Below are 16,845 nucleotides of genomic sequence, written 5' to 3'. Positions count from 1 at the left end.
CCTATGGAACAGGAACATTTCAAAGGAAAATGAAAAGCTTCCACAGAGGTGGGAGGGGAACCGGGAGGGTGCAGCGTCTTGGAAGGTAAGAGAATAGAGGGCTTTAAGAAGGAGGGAATAATCAACCATATAAAATATTTCTTTTAAAATATTTCAGAGTTGAAGTAAGATAATTACTGAAAAGTGCCTTTGGTTTTAGCAACACTGTTGAGAATTGTAACTGGGAGGATAAGGTGGGGGAAAGACCGCTACCTTAAGTCTGAGTGTGGACAGGGGATTGAGGTTGAGGCAGAAGGGTTCTTCGATGGAGCTAGACTCTGAGCTAGGCAGGAGCGAACGGGGATATAAGGGGTGGGAGGGGGCGCTTAGATCAAAGGAGAGTAGTTTATTGTTGTTGTTATTGTTATTGCAAAAGAATTGCAAAAGAATAGGAGAGAGGGTAGGTGAGTGGTAGAAGGAGTTTAGAAAACTTCCTGGCGAAAGTAGAGGGAGTTGCTGTTGGATGAATTCTATTTTGTCAGTGAAGTAACAGGCGAAGTCATTTGCTGGGACTAAGCCAGGAGGTGGCAGGGCAAGCCTGGCTCTTCATTTATCACACTGACTCCATGGTGGTAGACTCTTTCTGTGGTCCTTCAAACGAAAAATCAAATCAAACCCGTTGCGGCGACCCTATAGAACAGAGTAGAACTGCCCCCATTGGGTTTCCAAGAAGCCCTGATGGTACAGTGGTTAAGCATTAAACTGCTAACCAAAAGGTCAGCAGTTCAAATCCACCAGCTGCTCCTTGGAAACCCTATGGGAGGCAGTTCTACTCTGTTCTATAGGGTCGCTATGGGTCGGGTCGACAGCAATGGGTTTTAATCTTTATGGCAGCCTACTGCCACATCTTTCTCCCTGGAAGCAGGTGGTAGGTTCTAACCGCCAACCTTCCGGTTAGTAGCCGAATGTTTAACCACTGCGCCACTGGGGCCCCTTGTGGTCCTGGAACTTCTAATTTGCCCAGTGTTGGTATAGCGCTTGGCACATAGTTTACAACAAGGAAGAGCGTTGAGGAAACATGTGACAAACTTGACGATATGACGGTCTGAACTACCATCCCCAGAATGCAGTGCGGCCTCTGGGAAGTGCAGGGCTGGGAAAGCAACTGGCCTCGCCCCTCCACCCACTCCCATTGGAGGAGTGCTCACATTCCCAAGAGGCCGCGCGCGAGCCGGGTGCTTTACGCGGAAGTCGGAGGCGCTCCAGTCCCAGCCTCCTGTGGGAGCGCGCTGTAGGCGGTGTCTCGCTAACTCCCGCTTTTCTGTGTCGAGCCCGCGCGCGTCCTCCGAGGGTGCCAGGACAGGTAAATGGAGCGGGGCGCGCTCGACAGGAGAGAGGGAGAATTCAGCAGAGGGAGGGTGACGGTGTTGACGGGAAGGTGCTGGGGGTGGAGCGAGGAGGCAGTGCAAAGGTGACTCGGTCTTCTCTGGTGTCAACAGTTCGATTTGTCGGGCAAGTCGAGTTTGGGCGAAGTCCGTTTTATGGCGCTGATAAGGCCTCGAGTTAAAGAGATTCGGAATGTGTTGCTTCAGCTGTTACAGGAGGGAAAAATGCTAACTTTATGTCGGTTCTCATTCTGTCGGATCTGTGTGTAGCATTTGAATCTCTCGATCACTGAGTCTTCTTAAAATTCCTCTCCACATCCTTGTTTCGATGGCGTCACTCATCTGGTTCACCTTCGACTTCTGGCTTTGAGGTATTCTTTGTACACACCTGGGCCCCTGCGCGCCCCCTCTCCACCGCCTGATGTTGGCGTTCCTCTTCCTCCTAAATTCGGGCCCAGACCTGTTTCCTGAGCATCAGCCCTGTATCTGTCATCACCATTGTTATTAGTGGCCAATATTTGTCAAACTCAGACTATGTATGAGACTCCTTAGGAAATGCTTTACATCTCCCTCACCCATAACCTCCACAAACAATTGGTTATCAAGTCCTTTTCTTTCTGTTTTATTAATTGCTGTCAACTACCTGTACCTGCATTCTCCCACTCTTGATCCCAGAGGATACTGTCACATTTGAGAGACTCTTTTTATAGGGTGGCTATAAGTCGGAATCAACTCCACGCAATGGTTTTTTTTGGGGGGGGGTTTCTCTTTGAATAGCGGTGGCTGAGAACAGATTCATTCATTAGTTTAACAAATATTTCTTGAACAGCTAATATACACTTAGTCTTCTACATGTTAGAGATACAGCAGTAAACAAGACATGGAGGTCACTACTCTCAGAAGCTTACATGTTTGTGGGGGGTGGCAGGTGGGTTCAAACAGGAATAAATAAGATGATTTTATATGGTGGTTAATGCAAAATAAAACACATGGTTGACTTGACAGGGTAGAATCCTATCCTGAGAAAGACAGAGGGATTGGATTGTGTCTCAGAGCATCACCCAAAAAGAACATCTGTAATAATAACAATAGTCTTGATCTCTCACCAGGCTTCTTGTTGTATGCCATTGAGTCTACTCTGACTCATAGCAACCCAATGTGACAGAGTAGAACTGCTCCATAGGGTTTTCTAGATGGCACAGTGGTTAAGAGCTATGGCTGCTAACCAAAAGGTTGGCAGTTCGCACCCACCAGGTGCTCCTTGGAAACCCTATGGGGCACTTCTACCCCATCCTGTATAGGGTTACTATGAGTCGGCATCGCCTCCACAACAAACGGTTTGGGTTTTTTTTTTTTCTTAATCTTTATGGGAGCAGAGTGCTAGGTCTTTCTCTGGTGGAGTCAGAGTGGGTTCAAACCACCAACCTTTCTGTGCCACCAGGGCTTCTTCTGACTAGGCTTAGGGTTTTTTTTTTAATACATATATCACCTTCCCCTAAACTCCTGGTCTGTCATAGCAACGGTTGTTCTTTCTTCTTCTGTCTACTCTAAGATTATTACATCAGAGTTGGTGGTTTAGCTCTCATTGGTTTATTTCCTCTTAAGACCCAGACAGAAGAGTCTGGGTTGGATTACTATCAGCTCAACTGCTTTATCTTACTTGAGGAGATACTTTGGTAATGAAAATATTCTTGTAGCCAGGTCCTATTGTCTATAAAGTTATCTATCATTTATAAACCCAAAACAAAAAAAACCCAGTGCCATCAAGTCGATTCGGACTCATAGTGACCCTATAGGACAGAGTAGAACTGCCCCATAGAGTTTCCAAGGAGCGCCTGGCGGATTCAAACTGCCAACCTCTTGGTTAGCAGCCGTAGCACTTAAACACTGTGTCACCAGGGCTTCCCTATCATTTATAGTATAGTTAAAATCAAAACATGCTTGGTATTGACTCACTTATTTGTTCAACAAATATTTGAGGGAACGTCATATGATAGGCACTGTGCTGGGTGCTGGAAACGTAAACCAAAAAACCCAGACCCCTTGCCGACTCATAGCGGCCCTATAGGACAGAGTAGAACTGCCCCGTAGGGTTTCCAAGGCTGACATCTTTATGGAAGCTGACTGCCATGTCTTTCTCCCACGGAGCGGCTGGTGAGTTCGAAGTGCAGAACTTTTGGTTAGGAGCCAAGCACTTAACAAGGAGCTTGCAGGGCTCCTTGTACTGGGAATATAGTGAGGGTGAAATAGACTTTGACCTCTTCTCCAAGGGGAAATGATCATAACATTATACTGAGGGAATTCCTGTAACACATAAACTGACACGTGCATTCTTTTTTCTTCATCCAAATTGACTAGCCAAACTTTAGGAAATTTCCTCAGTGATCGTATATATTCTTAGGTTATTTACCTATACTTTCTGCAGTTATTTGTTTATGTCTGCCTTCCCCATTGTACTATGGATCCCTTGAGTATAGGGAACCTTCCTTACTCATCTTCATACCTCCAGAGTCTATCACACTGGCTGCCATATAGTAAACCCTCAGTACATGTTGAACTGAAATAGACTCTTTGATCAAACCCAAATTTCTACAAATCCTTTTATCAGCCTTATCCCTCAACTTTCTCACTCACCAAATGTGGGCCATTCCATCTCACCTTTACCTTTCCTAGCTTGTTCTCACCTGTGCTGTATTCCATAGCTCGCTCCTAAAATGAATTCCCTTCTCTTTCCTGAGCACCTTGTGTACCACCCCCATTACTTTGATGGGCCAATTAATTTAATAGTGTACCCCATGATACAGAAGTGGAAAATTTAATTTCCATTGTTTCTTTACTATTAAACATTCTGTTAATGAACTGTTGCAAGAATTCACATCCCCTTGCAATGATATAATGATAGAGAATACTTTCTCTTGATTTTTCATTGACTGTATTACCATGTGCTGTGCGATCAGTTGATTCTTACACTTCTTTTCTCTGAACAGTGGCACAGCCTTTGCACAGCATGTTATGGTATCATTTGGTTTTCACTTGGTACAAACATAGCTTTGAGTATTCTCCTTAGCCTGAGGTAATTCAAGTGCTAGTTATTCTGCCACACTGTCATTTTCAGAATGTGAGATAAAAGTCTCAATTCTTAAAATGAAACTAAAGACTTATTCCATGCAGATATCTTTCAATTGTAAGTCATGACTGCAAAAGATAAATGTTGCCATTATAACTGATTTAAAACACGTATCAGGAGTACAAGAGTGTTTAAGTCAGGATTGTCATTATGATTTTAAGATGTGCCAACCTTAGAACCAGATGTGCTTACCAAGACATTAAAAATTAAGCACTGTCACTTTAGGGGATTTCTTGGCACCTGTGCCTTATAAACACCAATGGAAAGGCAGCACTGAAATTGCCATTGCTCATTTGTAAAGTACTTATTATGTACATGATCCAGAATATACTTATATATTTTTAATGTTATCAAAATAAAAATATAGAATTGAAAAATTTCCCAGAATACATGGATTCCAGTGTGAGAAACACTGACTTGGTCTTTTCCCCTGCTCTGCTCCCTGACACTGTCTTTAACTTCTCTTGAATACCTCCACTGAGAAAGAGCATTTAGATTGATGTTGTGCTGTTTTGTTTGCAGATTTTTTTAATACAGGCAATCCCTTGCAAATGGAGATATTCCAAAGTTCCTTGGTGAGGTTATTGTTTGAAACTCTAAATTCATTTTCCCTTATAAATAATGCTATGCGTAACAATTCGGTTCTTATACCAGCCAGTAGCATCTTACTTAACCTTAATTTACTGGACTTCAGACCTTCAGCACAATTTATAATAATTTCTGTATTTAAAGAAAAACTGCATCTGGAATTCTAACTTGAATTCTCCTACAGCATATCTTGTTTTGGAATCCCAGCACCTGTAACACAAATATCCCTTCCATGGAACCTTGTTGTTGTTGTTGTGTGACATCAAGTTGATTCCAAGTCATAGTGACCCCATGTGACAGAGTGGAACTGCCACATAGGGTTTCTTAGGCTGAAAACTTTACAGGAGCAGATCCCCAGGTCTTTCGTCCTGCAGAGCCGCTAGTGGGTTTGAACTGCCGACCTTTTGGTTAGCAGCCTAGCTCTTAACCATTGCACTACCAGGGCTCCTTATGGAACCTTTAGGTAGTAGAAACAGACTTTTCAAACTCCAGGCTCTGGTGATTGCCCTTCTGACCTACGGCTTTATGGACAGGCCTCCAATATTAGTGAGGAAAGAGAAGGGGTAGAGGCTTGGAAGAGGGGAGGGAGGCAAATCGGGTGATGTGAATATGTGGAGAAGGACGAGTAGGATTGATGGGGGGGGAATGGTGAGTTTCTAAGATGGGGGATTCTTAGCAGAAATGAAGTAGAATTGGGTTGATGATTCTGGAACCAAGCAAAGAGTGAATAAGAGAACAGGGAGGAACAATGTTAAGACAGGGCTTTCCTTTATGCTTCCTTATCTTGTTTTTCTTCTCTTCCCTCTCTGGTTTATCTTTTCATTCTTTTTCTTCCTGAATGTTATCTTACGCATATATGTTAGTTTATGGTTTAGTAAGCATTCATATACTCCTAGTAATTAGCAGAGCCAGATTTTCTGACTTCAAATGCAGTGAACCCTCTGCCACAGTTGTTTCTGTTAGGCAGTACTCATCATAATGTTACAAATTCTGTTGCAAGAGAGATAAAGAGAAGGGAGTTCCTCTTAGTGACATCTGGGAAGAAAGAAAAGCTTGTTTCTGTGTAGCTGATGTTTAACAGTCAGGTATGTTTTAATTGGGGAATGCTTTTATTGAAAAAAAACTCTGTTTCCTTGTAACTTATATCCATTACCCCTATTTATATTCTGAATTGTGTGCTTCCTGTTCCAGGCTATTGTACTTTATAAAAGTTTGAGGACTACCATCATAGGCCACCAAGTGTTCACTTGTTAAATATTTCAAGTTCCTCCAAGCCATTCTTTAGGTGATAGGATCTCCAGATCTCTCACCCATACTGTTGCCCTTCTGTCTAATCTTGAAATATTATACCCAGACTTGAATTCAGTGTTCCACGTGTTTTAACCACCACAGAGTGTAACGGCAATTACTTAAAGAGATCAAGACACCCTATTTCTTAATGTAATTTATGATAGCAATTACTTCATGTCATTGGTTCATAATGAACTTTGTTGTTGTGTGCTGTCGAGTTGATTCTGACTCTTACCAACCCTATAGGACAGAGCAGAACTGCCCCTTAGGGTTTCCAAGGAGTGGCTGGTGGATTTGAACTGCCAACCTTTTGGCTAGCAGCCAAGCTCTTAACCACATTCACTGTCCCACCAGGGCTCCAATAATGAACTTAGGATTCACCAAAACACCAGATCTTTTTTGTATTGTTGCCAAACTCAGTTTTCTTCTTGAAGGTATTCAGGGACTAAGAAGGTAGCTATTTTTTTTCCCTCATTCCTCTGTCTCAGAGACTACATATATGATTTCCTGTCTCTTTTTTTGTATTTGTCTCTGTGTGTCTAGTTGATCCTAACCAGCGACCTCCTTCTTTATTATAAAATTTCAATGACGGTTTTACAGCTTCTATTTTTCTTTATGGTCTCTGTATCACTGAACATGGCTGACACTCATTCCTTCTTGAAAAATTTTCCCTTTGGCTTCTAGGCCACCACACTTTTCTCGTTTTCCTGTCACATTTCGAGTTTGTCCCCCTCAATCTTCTTTGTGGGCCCTTATTCATCTGCCTTTCTCTTTACTGTTTTATGTATGGTATCTTCAACAAATAAATGATTTTTTAAAATGGTAAGTCTAGATGAACTCATATAGGGATGATAGGGTACAGAACTAATCCCTGAGGAAAGTCAGCATTTAAATTAAAGGTCAATTAGAGGAGGGAGAGTCATCAAGAAGACAGAGGAGCAGCCAGAGACATAGGAGAGTGTTTCAATGAGGGTTAGTCGGCAGTGCTGAATGTTCCTGAGAGGTCAAGTAAGGTGAGACTGAGAAGTGACCACAGTATTTTGCAACGTAGAGGTGGTTGGTGATCTTAGCAACCATGGTTCTGTGGAGAGTTAAGGGCAAAAACCATATTCTAGCAAGTTGAAGAGTTAAAAGAGGGTAGAGCAACAGACAGTGTGTGCATTGAATGATTTTAAGAAATAGAACAGTACCCACCAGCACCGACTGCTCTGACAGGGATCACAATAGGGGGTCCTGGACAGAGCTAGAGAAAAATATAGAACAAAATTCTAACTCTCTCTCTTTCTCTCTCTCTCACACACACACACACACACCACACACACACGAGACCAGACTTACTGGTCTGACAGATACTGGAGAAACCCGGGGAGGGGAGCTCCCCAGACACCTTTATAGCTCAGTAATGAAGTCACTCCTGAGGTTCATCCTTCAGCCAAAGATCAGACAGGCCCATAAAACAAAATGAGAGTGAAGGGGCACACCAGCCCAGGGACAGGGGCGAGAAGGCAGGAGGGGGTGGGAACGCTGGTAATGGGGAACCCAAGGTCGAGAAGGGGAGAGTGTTGACATGTTGTGGGGTTGGCAACAAAGGAAAAAAAAAAAGAAATGGAACAGTACCTGAAATGTGACATAGGGTCAAAGGAGGCTTTTAGGATCAAGGGAGATAATGTATGAGAAGGTGATTAGGAAAGTATAGGTGGCTACATGTGTGTAAGGAGGAACCCAGAAAGAAGATAGCTGGGGACAAAACCCTAGTGAAGACCCTCATTTAGACAGTGGAATGAAAAAGGGACACTAAGAAGAGTTCAGCTCAAGAAATCGATGAGTACCTTTTCTGCTCTCTGTGCTGTCCTTGTGGTCCTTTGGTCCTGGGATTCCAAGAAGGAATCAGCATGTTCCTGGCCTCAAGCAGTATATATAATACATATATAATGCCAAGAATTTGACTTTTTAACAAGCCACTATCATTCTGCCACTCAAGGAGACTCATATTCATACTAAAGTTTGAGAACTGCTAGCCTGTGGGGTGAAACTAAACATGTTAACAAATAACATTAAGTTGAAGAATAGTAAGGTGTTTATGACTTTTGACAAGCTGTTGCCATTAGGTAAGAGAAACTGGGGTGTTGTATGGAAATAAATGGTATATATTCATAACCAAACATGAGAAAAATAATATTAAACTCATGCTGTATTATTTTAGTAACTTTTTAATAAAGAATCTTAATATAATTTTATAAAACCATTCCTCTCATAGAAGATTTGGGTTATTTTTACTTTGTTTCCACTATGAGTAATGCCTTCTTGCTAGTGGCAATATAAGTATAGGGGTAAGAGCATGGGTTCTAGAACCATGCTGCCTGGATCACTTACTGGCTGTATAATTTTGGGCAAATTATTAAAGCCATATGTGCTTTAGCACCCTCATCTATAATATGAGCATCATAATAGTGTATGATTGAGTTGTTGTGAGGATAAAATGAGCTACTAATTGTGAAGTGCTTAAAACAGTGCTTGGCACTTAGTAAGCACTTAATAAAAGTGGGCTATTATTATTGTTACTAGGCATCTTTGTGACTCTCAATTGTAATTTCTGTTGAATTATTTTCCTAGGATAAATTTTCAGGATGGTATTACTGGGTTAAAAGATGAAGACGTCTTTGTGTCCCTTTGCTGTATAATTTGTAAATGTAATCTACTAGTATAATGTGTGTGTGTGTAATATCATATTTTGTATGTCTCTATACATACGCAGGAGTCCCTGGGTGGTGCAAATGGTTAGGCGCTGGGCTGGACTATTAACTGAAAGGTTGGCGGTTCAAACCCACCCAGAGGCACCTCGGAAGTAACAACATAAATATGCATGCATATCTGGCTTAAGTTGGTAAGCTTGTTAAAGACTGTGCTCTTATTTTTAAACTTCTTTTTAAGCCTATTAAGTTTAATGTTATTATAGCACCTTGTTCAGTGCTATCTCCAGATAATATTAATAAATTATAGCAAGTTACTTTTGAAAGATTATGTCAAAGAAATACTCTAAATCTTGTGTGTCTTTTTTACTTTTGATAGATTGAAGCCATGGCCATTCTATTTGCTGTTGTTGCCAGGGGAACCACTATCCTTGCCAAACATGCTTGGTGTGGAGGAAACTTCCTGGAGGTGACAGAGCAGATTCTGGCTAAGATACCTTCTGAAAACAACAAACTAACATACTCACATGGCAAGTGAGTTCTGCTCTGCATGTGGGAGAGGGTAAAAGAAAACTTGGTAGATAATTTGAATAAGCTCACAGAACAATAACCTTTACCAGCTTAGAAAATGTGTTTTTATTAAGTATAAATTTATTTTGTAATTCTTAAATTCTATCATTGAAATAATATTAGTAATTTATTTTAAAGGAAGATATGGGAATGTTACTTGTAAAAATGATTTTGCTAAAGTGCTCTTGGCTATATGAATTTTGATACAGATAAGGTAAATAATATTCCTTTGTTCATTCCTTCAGTAAATATTTACTGAGCACTTAGTATTGCTAGGTGCCTTGCTTGGTTATGGGGATACAAGAAACAGTATTGCCCTCATAGAGGTTATGGTTCAGTGAGTGAGACATTCAAATCCACAGATAATTATAGTGGAGGGGGGAAGTAGTGGTTAAAAAAAAAAAGTGGTTAGAGGGATAGAATTCCAGGTAGAAAGAACAGCAGTTAAAGAAGTATGGAGGCATGAGATTTTAGGACCAATTTAGGGAAATGCACTTGTTCTTTGTGGCTGGTGCCGAGGTTGGTGAGAGAGAAAGCTACAGAGATGGGTAGAGAGAAGTCACAAGAGGTTGCCCTTTATCCTGAAGGCAGTGGGAAGGCACTGAAAGTTTTCAGCCAGAGTGTGACGAGGTTGGGTTTTGCTTTAGAAAGCTCACTCTGGTGGCTGGTTGGAGAATGGATTGGAGATGGCATAGGTGATAAATCTTAGTAATCAGATAAAAAAGTGCCTCAACTTTCCTCATCCTTTCTTAAAAATTTGTTGCTTAACCCATCCTTATTTCCTTACTTCGTGTATCAGAAGAAGGTCCTTACTACTTTCTAGGCCTGATATATGTTAGAGTACACTCTGAACTACTGTAAGAAAGAGTCCCCAAAGAGATAGTCCAAAGATGAGTGGTTTGGTGCTAGTGGGGTTGCTCTGCCATTCTCAGTTATTGGCTCCTAAGTCTGGCCAAGGCAGCTGCTTCAGTTCTTGTTACCTACCAGTGCTTGCCCAGAGGTAGCACACCTTGTTTCTGCTTGCATTTTATTCAGAACACAGTCATGCAGCTAACCTAGCTGTACACGAAGCCAGGAAATGTGGTCTTTGGCTGTGCAGCCATGTGCTCAGCTAAAACTCTGTTACTCTGGAAGAAGTTACAGGATATCAGGGGACAGCTTGCCATCTTCCAGTTTGCTCCTCTGGCTACCCAAATATCTGGGTGTACTCTTCTTCCCCATCATAGAGAACATGTTCTCTCCAAAGTCTCATTTGGTTGCTGCATCTAGCTCTAATTCCCGAGTCTCTGGGTGATGCACAGTGCTCTCCATCAGTTCCCCCAGCCCAACGCAATAGACAATGGTGGAAGAAGAACAGGATCACCACAGTGGGAGTTACAGACTCTCATTTGGAGAAGGGAAGAACGGCAAACACTTAGAAGTCACTGATTCCTAGCAATGATCAAATGAGTGCTTTGCAACAGTTTCAAAGAGTCACTGTTTTGACTGTGAAGTTATTGGCTCTGCTTCCTTGGAAGAGCTCATTGACTTTCTCCCTGACTCTTGACTTTGCTCTCGTGATGGTTCTTTCTGGTCCATTACCCTCTCTGGCTACATCTGAAATGAGTACTGGAGAGTACATCATCTTGGGGAACTGTACAGGTTTTATAGCCTACTTCCTGCTGGTGTAGGTTTGGGAGACTAGAGGCTGCTTTGGGAATCAAACAGTCACAGACTCTTGTGGGTATGGCTTTGTAATTTCTTCCAAAACTTACTATGTTTATGGTCTAGTGTGTATCTAGTCAGTTCCCAGGAAGATGCTACCTTAGTTACCTAGTGTTAGAATAACAGAAATACTGCAAGTGGATGGCTTTGAACAACAGAAGTGTATTGTCTTGTAGTTCTGGAGGCTAAAAATTGAGATCATGGTCTTGGCTGTACCATTTCCATCCGTGGGCCTCTCTCCTAGTTTCTGGTATCTGCTGGTGATCCTTGGCATTCCTTTGATTGTAGATGGGTCCTCATGTGACATCTGTCTACCCCTTCCATGTATGTCAAGTCTATTCTGCTCTTTTTATAACTCAGAAGTGATTATGTTTAGGACCCACTCTACTCTGGTATGACCTCATTAACATAACAAGAAAAACCCTATCTCCAAGACTTCCACATTTCTTTTGAGGGTACACAATTCAGCCCATACAAATGACTGGGGAAAGCAGCTATAAGCAGAAAAAGGATATGTCCTGATCCAGTCCTCTCGTGTGTCCTCTGGGGTGATAATTCATCACTGAAATTTTTTCCTTTTTAGCCTTCTGCTTTGGTTTCTCTCCTATAATTATGTTCCATCGTCCCAATCAAAAAATCTTTTATTGCTGTATACCAAAAGAAAAAAATCCATTTTACTGTATGCTAATTTAAAAAATAAAATTAAAAATTATATTTTTATTGACTCAGTTGTCTCTTCAAGTTTTTTCCCTGTCTTACTCCCATTCTTCACCTCCAGATTTCTTAAAAGAGGAGTTAATACTTCTTGCCTCAACATCCCGATTTCCATCCCGCCATTGTAATAAAACTGTTCCACTGAATGTTAACTTCCAAATCTATATTTTTAATCCTGACTTCGCTAATGTGTGACATATCCATGTTACTAAACAGCTACTATGTAAACATGTCCACTGGGATGCCTTATGGATACTTCAGACTTGGTGCATGCAAGATTAAACATATCATCTTCCCCCTGAAATCTGGTTTTCCTCTTGCCATTCCCTTCTTCTTTAACAGGCTCATCAGCTACTCAGTTGGCTAGGCCTGAAACTTCAGAATCATATTGACTTCATCAAATCCTAGTCATTCTCCTTCAAGAGGTATTTATTTCATTCCGTTCCTTTTTTTCTCTGCTGTGTTAGCTCAGGCCTTCATTGTTTCTCATCTCTAATAGCCTCCTAACTGGCTTTCCTGCTTCTGGTTGCTCCCCCCTTTAATCTGTATTTCCGTTTCTTATACAGGTGGGCATTGTTTAATGTCCTTTTGGGCAGCATCCCACTGCATATATGTCCATGGACTGGGGAACTCAGGTGTCTGAGTGCCAGGATGCCAGACCCTCATCTTGAATTTGGAGCCCCACTTCTGTCTGGCTGCTGTGTGTGGCCCAGAACCCACCTGGTCTGCAGCAATGGAGGCCCAGACCCAAACTCCCAACCCCAGTTCCCCTCAGCTCCTGCTACTCTGTGGGTCTAGTCCCTGTGTTTTGCCCAGTGCGGCCCCATAAGGCGCTGATGGAAAGGTATCCATCTGCCCTGGGCGCCCCAGCCCTGGCTTGGGTGCTCTCAGCCCCCTGGGCCCACACTGTCCCCTCCCTGGGCAGGTTCTCATGGGCAAGCTGGCCTTCCCTGCAGCTGGCTTAGCAGAGAAGGCAGCAACAGTCATGTGAACAGTTTGGAGGAGAAAGTGCACGTTGATTATTAATCCACACTTTTTTTCTTCAAATGCCACATCTGACCGGGGGGTTCGAAGAGAGAATTCTGGTGAGCAGATTTTTGTGACCAGCTCTTGCCTCCTACGTGGCCTGGCTCCCCCTTTCATATTGGCTCCTGCAGTTTGCCGTAAGGAGCAAGTGTTTGCTGTTTACAGCTTCGAGGCACCAAGTCATAAATTTTGCCCGGCCGTAAATGACAAAAACCATTGGTATGCACGAGGCCACCTAGGCCCGGGGTCCTTTTTGATTTCTCCCTTTTCCCCCGGCTTTGTTTTTGCTTTAATGTGACACTTTGGTTCCCTGATAGTTTAAGCATACTACTTTTTAATATCTTTCCACAGCCCCATCGCCCCCCACCCATGAGAGGAGTGGACGCCCTATCTTGCTCCCAATCACTCAAGGTTGGCAGGCATTGCGGGGCCCAGCCAGGGTAAGGATGCCGGGTTGCTGAACCACTGTCCTCCTGCCCAGGCCTATGCCCCGAACCTCACGGGGTTGCAGGGCCATGTGCCATAGGACCTGGCTGAGCAACTCACCTGAGGTGTCTGCAGTAGGAGCTTTTCAGGGCCAGGAGCTGCACAGCAGTCCCTGGGCCCATGTGCCTGGGAGCCTCACAGACCCAGTGTTCACACAACATCCAAATCACATAACATCCTATCTCACAGGACTAATTGTGGACATTAAGCGACGCATGCCTGTAATACTACTTTCTTCCTTAAAACTCATTGCTTTTAGAATAATGCCCAAACTTGCTCTTCACAATTTAGTCCATTCTCTGCCTTTCGAACCTTATCTCCATAGACCTGCTTTCCATTCCCTGAACTAGCTGTGTCATTTCAAGCTTCGGTACATTTTTTTTTTTAATGATTTTGCATCTTCTTGGAATGTTCTTTCCTCCTAGGCCCCCTGGTAAACTTTTGCTCATTTTTCAGGTCGCAAATGAAATACTTTCTTAATTATTACTTTCATGCTTTTAAAAGTGAGGTTTCTATTGTGTCTCTTCCAGCAGGTCTCCCTGCCCTCAGGACTGAGTTCCTTAACATGACTTGGAAGGTTCTTCAAGATCTGCCCTTGCTCCCTTCTCTGGCCTCATCTCTCACTACGCTAGCTCTCAGTTTTGTTCTCCAGCCATACTTAGCTATTTTCAGTTCAATGCTAGGTTCTTTCTCTCCTCCTGGCCTTTGTATCATCTATTACCTTTTACTGGAATATATTTATCATACTTATTTTTTAACCTGACTTTGTCTTCCTGAGTTTAGATATTTCCTCTTTTAGAAACGTCCCCTGAACTCCAAGACTAGGTCACATGCTCCCCTTTTTTGTGTCTTCATAGCATCCTTTGTTCATCCAAATTTTAGTACTCGTCACACGTTATAATTGCAGTCTCTATTGTTTGTATCTGTCTGTAACTGTACTCTCCAAGTCTGGCTTAGGAGAAAAAAGTTTGTGGGAATAATGATGACCTTCATTTTGGACATACTATGTTCGAGTATGTCTAGTAGACAGTAGTGTATGCAGGCATGGAACTCAGGAAATAGGTCAGATCTAGATTTGGGAATAATTGGCATAATTGTGATAGATAGATGGGAAAAAAAGACATCAACAGCAAGGCATGAGCATGGATGCTACCCTCCAAGTAGTGTGTGTGAGAAAAGCAAGGGGCTGAGGATACTGGAAAGCATCAACATAGAGGGAAAGAGACTATGACATAAAACAGGCAAGCGTGGTGTCAAGGAATCATTAGAAACCATCAGAAGGAGGAAGTGTTCAACACTATCAAATATTTCAGAAAAAGCCATAGGATATAATAGTGTGGAAATCATTGGTAGATACAGTTTCAGAATAGCAGAGGAAGACATTTTGCCTAGGTTCTCATATCTTTATGTGAACGTTATGAATATAATTCAGCAAGCACCCCTATCTACCCAGTTGCCCAAGCTAGAAACTTGGGAGGCAAAATTAAGTTATCTCTCTGCCTCACCCCCAATGCCAATCTCCAAGTTCTATGTTACCTCCTATTTCTCTTCTCTGTCCCTTCTTCATTGCCCATGCTACCCTTAGATTATTTCCCTCATTGTTCCTTACCTGTTTTACTGTAGTAGTCTCCTGTCTGGTCCTCCTTTCAATCAGTTCTCAACACTGTAGCCAAAGCATCCTTTTTAAAGTGCCAATCTTATATTCTCCTCAGGCTAAAACCCTTCAGTGCTTCTTCATTGTTCTTAGGATAATGTACAATGTGATTTATAATGGCTTTATAACCTGGTATTTGCTTACTTCTCCAGCCTCTTAGATCTAGGAAATTTATTTGTTCCTTACGTTGTATACTCTAGACATAAGAACTAATTTTTAGTTTCCTAAACTCGTATGTTCTCTTTTATCTCCAGATCCTTGTGTTTACTGGTCCCTCCCTCTGGAACACATTTAACTCAGTCTTCACCTGGTCATCTCTTACTTATTCTTCAGTTCTCAGCTCTGACATCTATTGCTCCAGGAAGTCTTTCCTGTTACCCTTACCCAAATCTCAGTCAGGTCCCTCTGCTGTGTCCCCATAGCAGCATGTACTGCCTTCATCTCCCCTGTAACTGTAGTTATCATGCTGTACCGTAATTCTCTGCACTGTGATCTCTGTAAAGGCAGGGGCTGAGGGTTTTATTTGTATCTTCAGCACTTAGCACAGTGACTGACTCAAAGTAGGTATTCAAATAAATGTTATTGTTGGGTATCCAGTAGGAAAGGTATTTGCTTTAAGATCTTAAGAAAAATAAAAAGGACTATATGGCCCATTGGGGGTTAATCTTAATTACATGTCTCTCCTTAGGTGCCGTCTCTTGTTCAGGCCTTAAGAGTCCAATTATACTTTTACAACTATCATTTTAATGGATAATATATATGCAGTTGTGCTATGTAGCTAGAGTAAAGGCCTTCTTTTGATTTCTTATTTACTTCCTATTAGTCTGACTTGAGAGAAATAGTGTATGGGGGAGGGGGAAAGGGAAAATAAACTATATCTGTAAATAATATGCTGATCTTGGAAGTATTGAACTTGCTTATACAGATAAAAGTGAGAGAAATGTTACTTAAAACCACAGTAAGTTTTATATCTTTTATTCTGCAGTTATTTGTTTCATTACATCTGCCAAGACAGGATTGTGTATCTTTGTATCACTGATGATGTAAGTAACTTGAATACATACTGCTATTTAACTGTGTGTACTGTTAATACAGTCAGTTCTTAATTATCTGTACCCTGGTGGTGCAGCTGTTAAACGCTCAACAGCTAATTAAAAGGTCGGCGATTTGAACACAACCAGCCACCCACAGGGGAAAGATGTGGCAGTCTGCTTCTGTAAAGATCTACAGCCTTGGAAACCCTATGGGGCAGTTCTCTATCCTGCAGCGTCGCTATGAGTCAGAATTGACCCGACAGCAACAGATTTGGTTTGGTTTTGATATGGAGGGTAAATGCAAAGTGGATAGAACTTTCCATAGCTGGAATTTTTTTCTGTACTTTGCATTTATTATATAGAGCTGCAAATGACAAGAAAAGTTGATACCTGAGTATATGCAAACCACACTGGTTTTGGTAGAATTTTAGCTTAACCTCTTGCAACTTCTGTATGTGTCTTATTATGTAATGAGAATTGTTGTTCATAATTCTGATCCTTTGGTATCGAATGTTCTCAAAAATTTGTTTAACTGGAATATTAAATGCATCATTTCATTCCTCCAGTTGGTACTTAACGAAGACTTTAATGTATACGG

At 41.9% G+C, this 16,845-nt stretch overlaps 1 protein-coding gene across 2 annotated transcripts in view; it reads left to right on the top strand.

Annotated features, from left to right (window-relative positions):
* The first annotated feature begins 1,203 nt into the window (after positions 1-1,203).
* Positions 1,204-16,845, top strand: part of VAMP7 (vesicle associated membrane protein 7) — a 49,590-nt gene continuing 33,948 nt past the window's right edge. Inside the window, exons 1-4 of one of the 2 annotated variants that reach the window (XM_049872122.1) lie at positions 1,204-1,342; positions 9,125-9,253; positions 9,439-9,593; positions 16,199-16,256. In XM_049872122.1, the coding sequence (XP_049728079.1) occupies positions 9,233-9,253; positions 9,439-9,593; positions 16,199-16,256 (234 nt within the window). In that variant the 5' untranslated portion in view covers positions 1,204-1,342; positions 9,125-9,232. The remainder of the gene's footprint in view (positions 1,343-9,124; positions 9,254-9,438; positions 9,594-16,198; positions 16,257-16,845) is intronic. The other variant, XM_049872124.1, reaches the window with a different exon arrangement.

This window comes from Elephas maximus, chromosome X (genome assembly GCF_024166365.1).
Source record: "Elephas maximus indicus isolate mEleMax1 chromosome X, mEleMax1 primary haplotype, whole genome shotgun sequence".
Taxonomy (NCBI): domain Eukaryota; kingdom Metazoa; phylum Chordata; class Mammalia; order Proboscidea; family Elephantidae; genus Elephas; species Elephas maximus.
The sequence above is the reverse complement of the archived record's forward strand: the minus strand, read 5'-3'. Positions and strand labels throughout refer to the sequence as shown.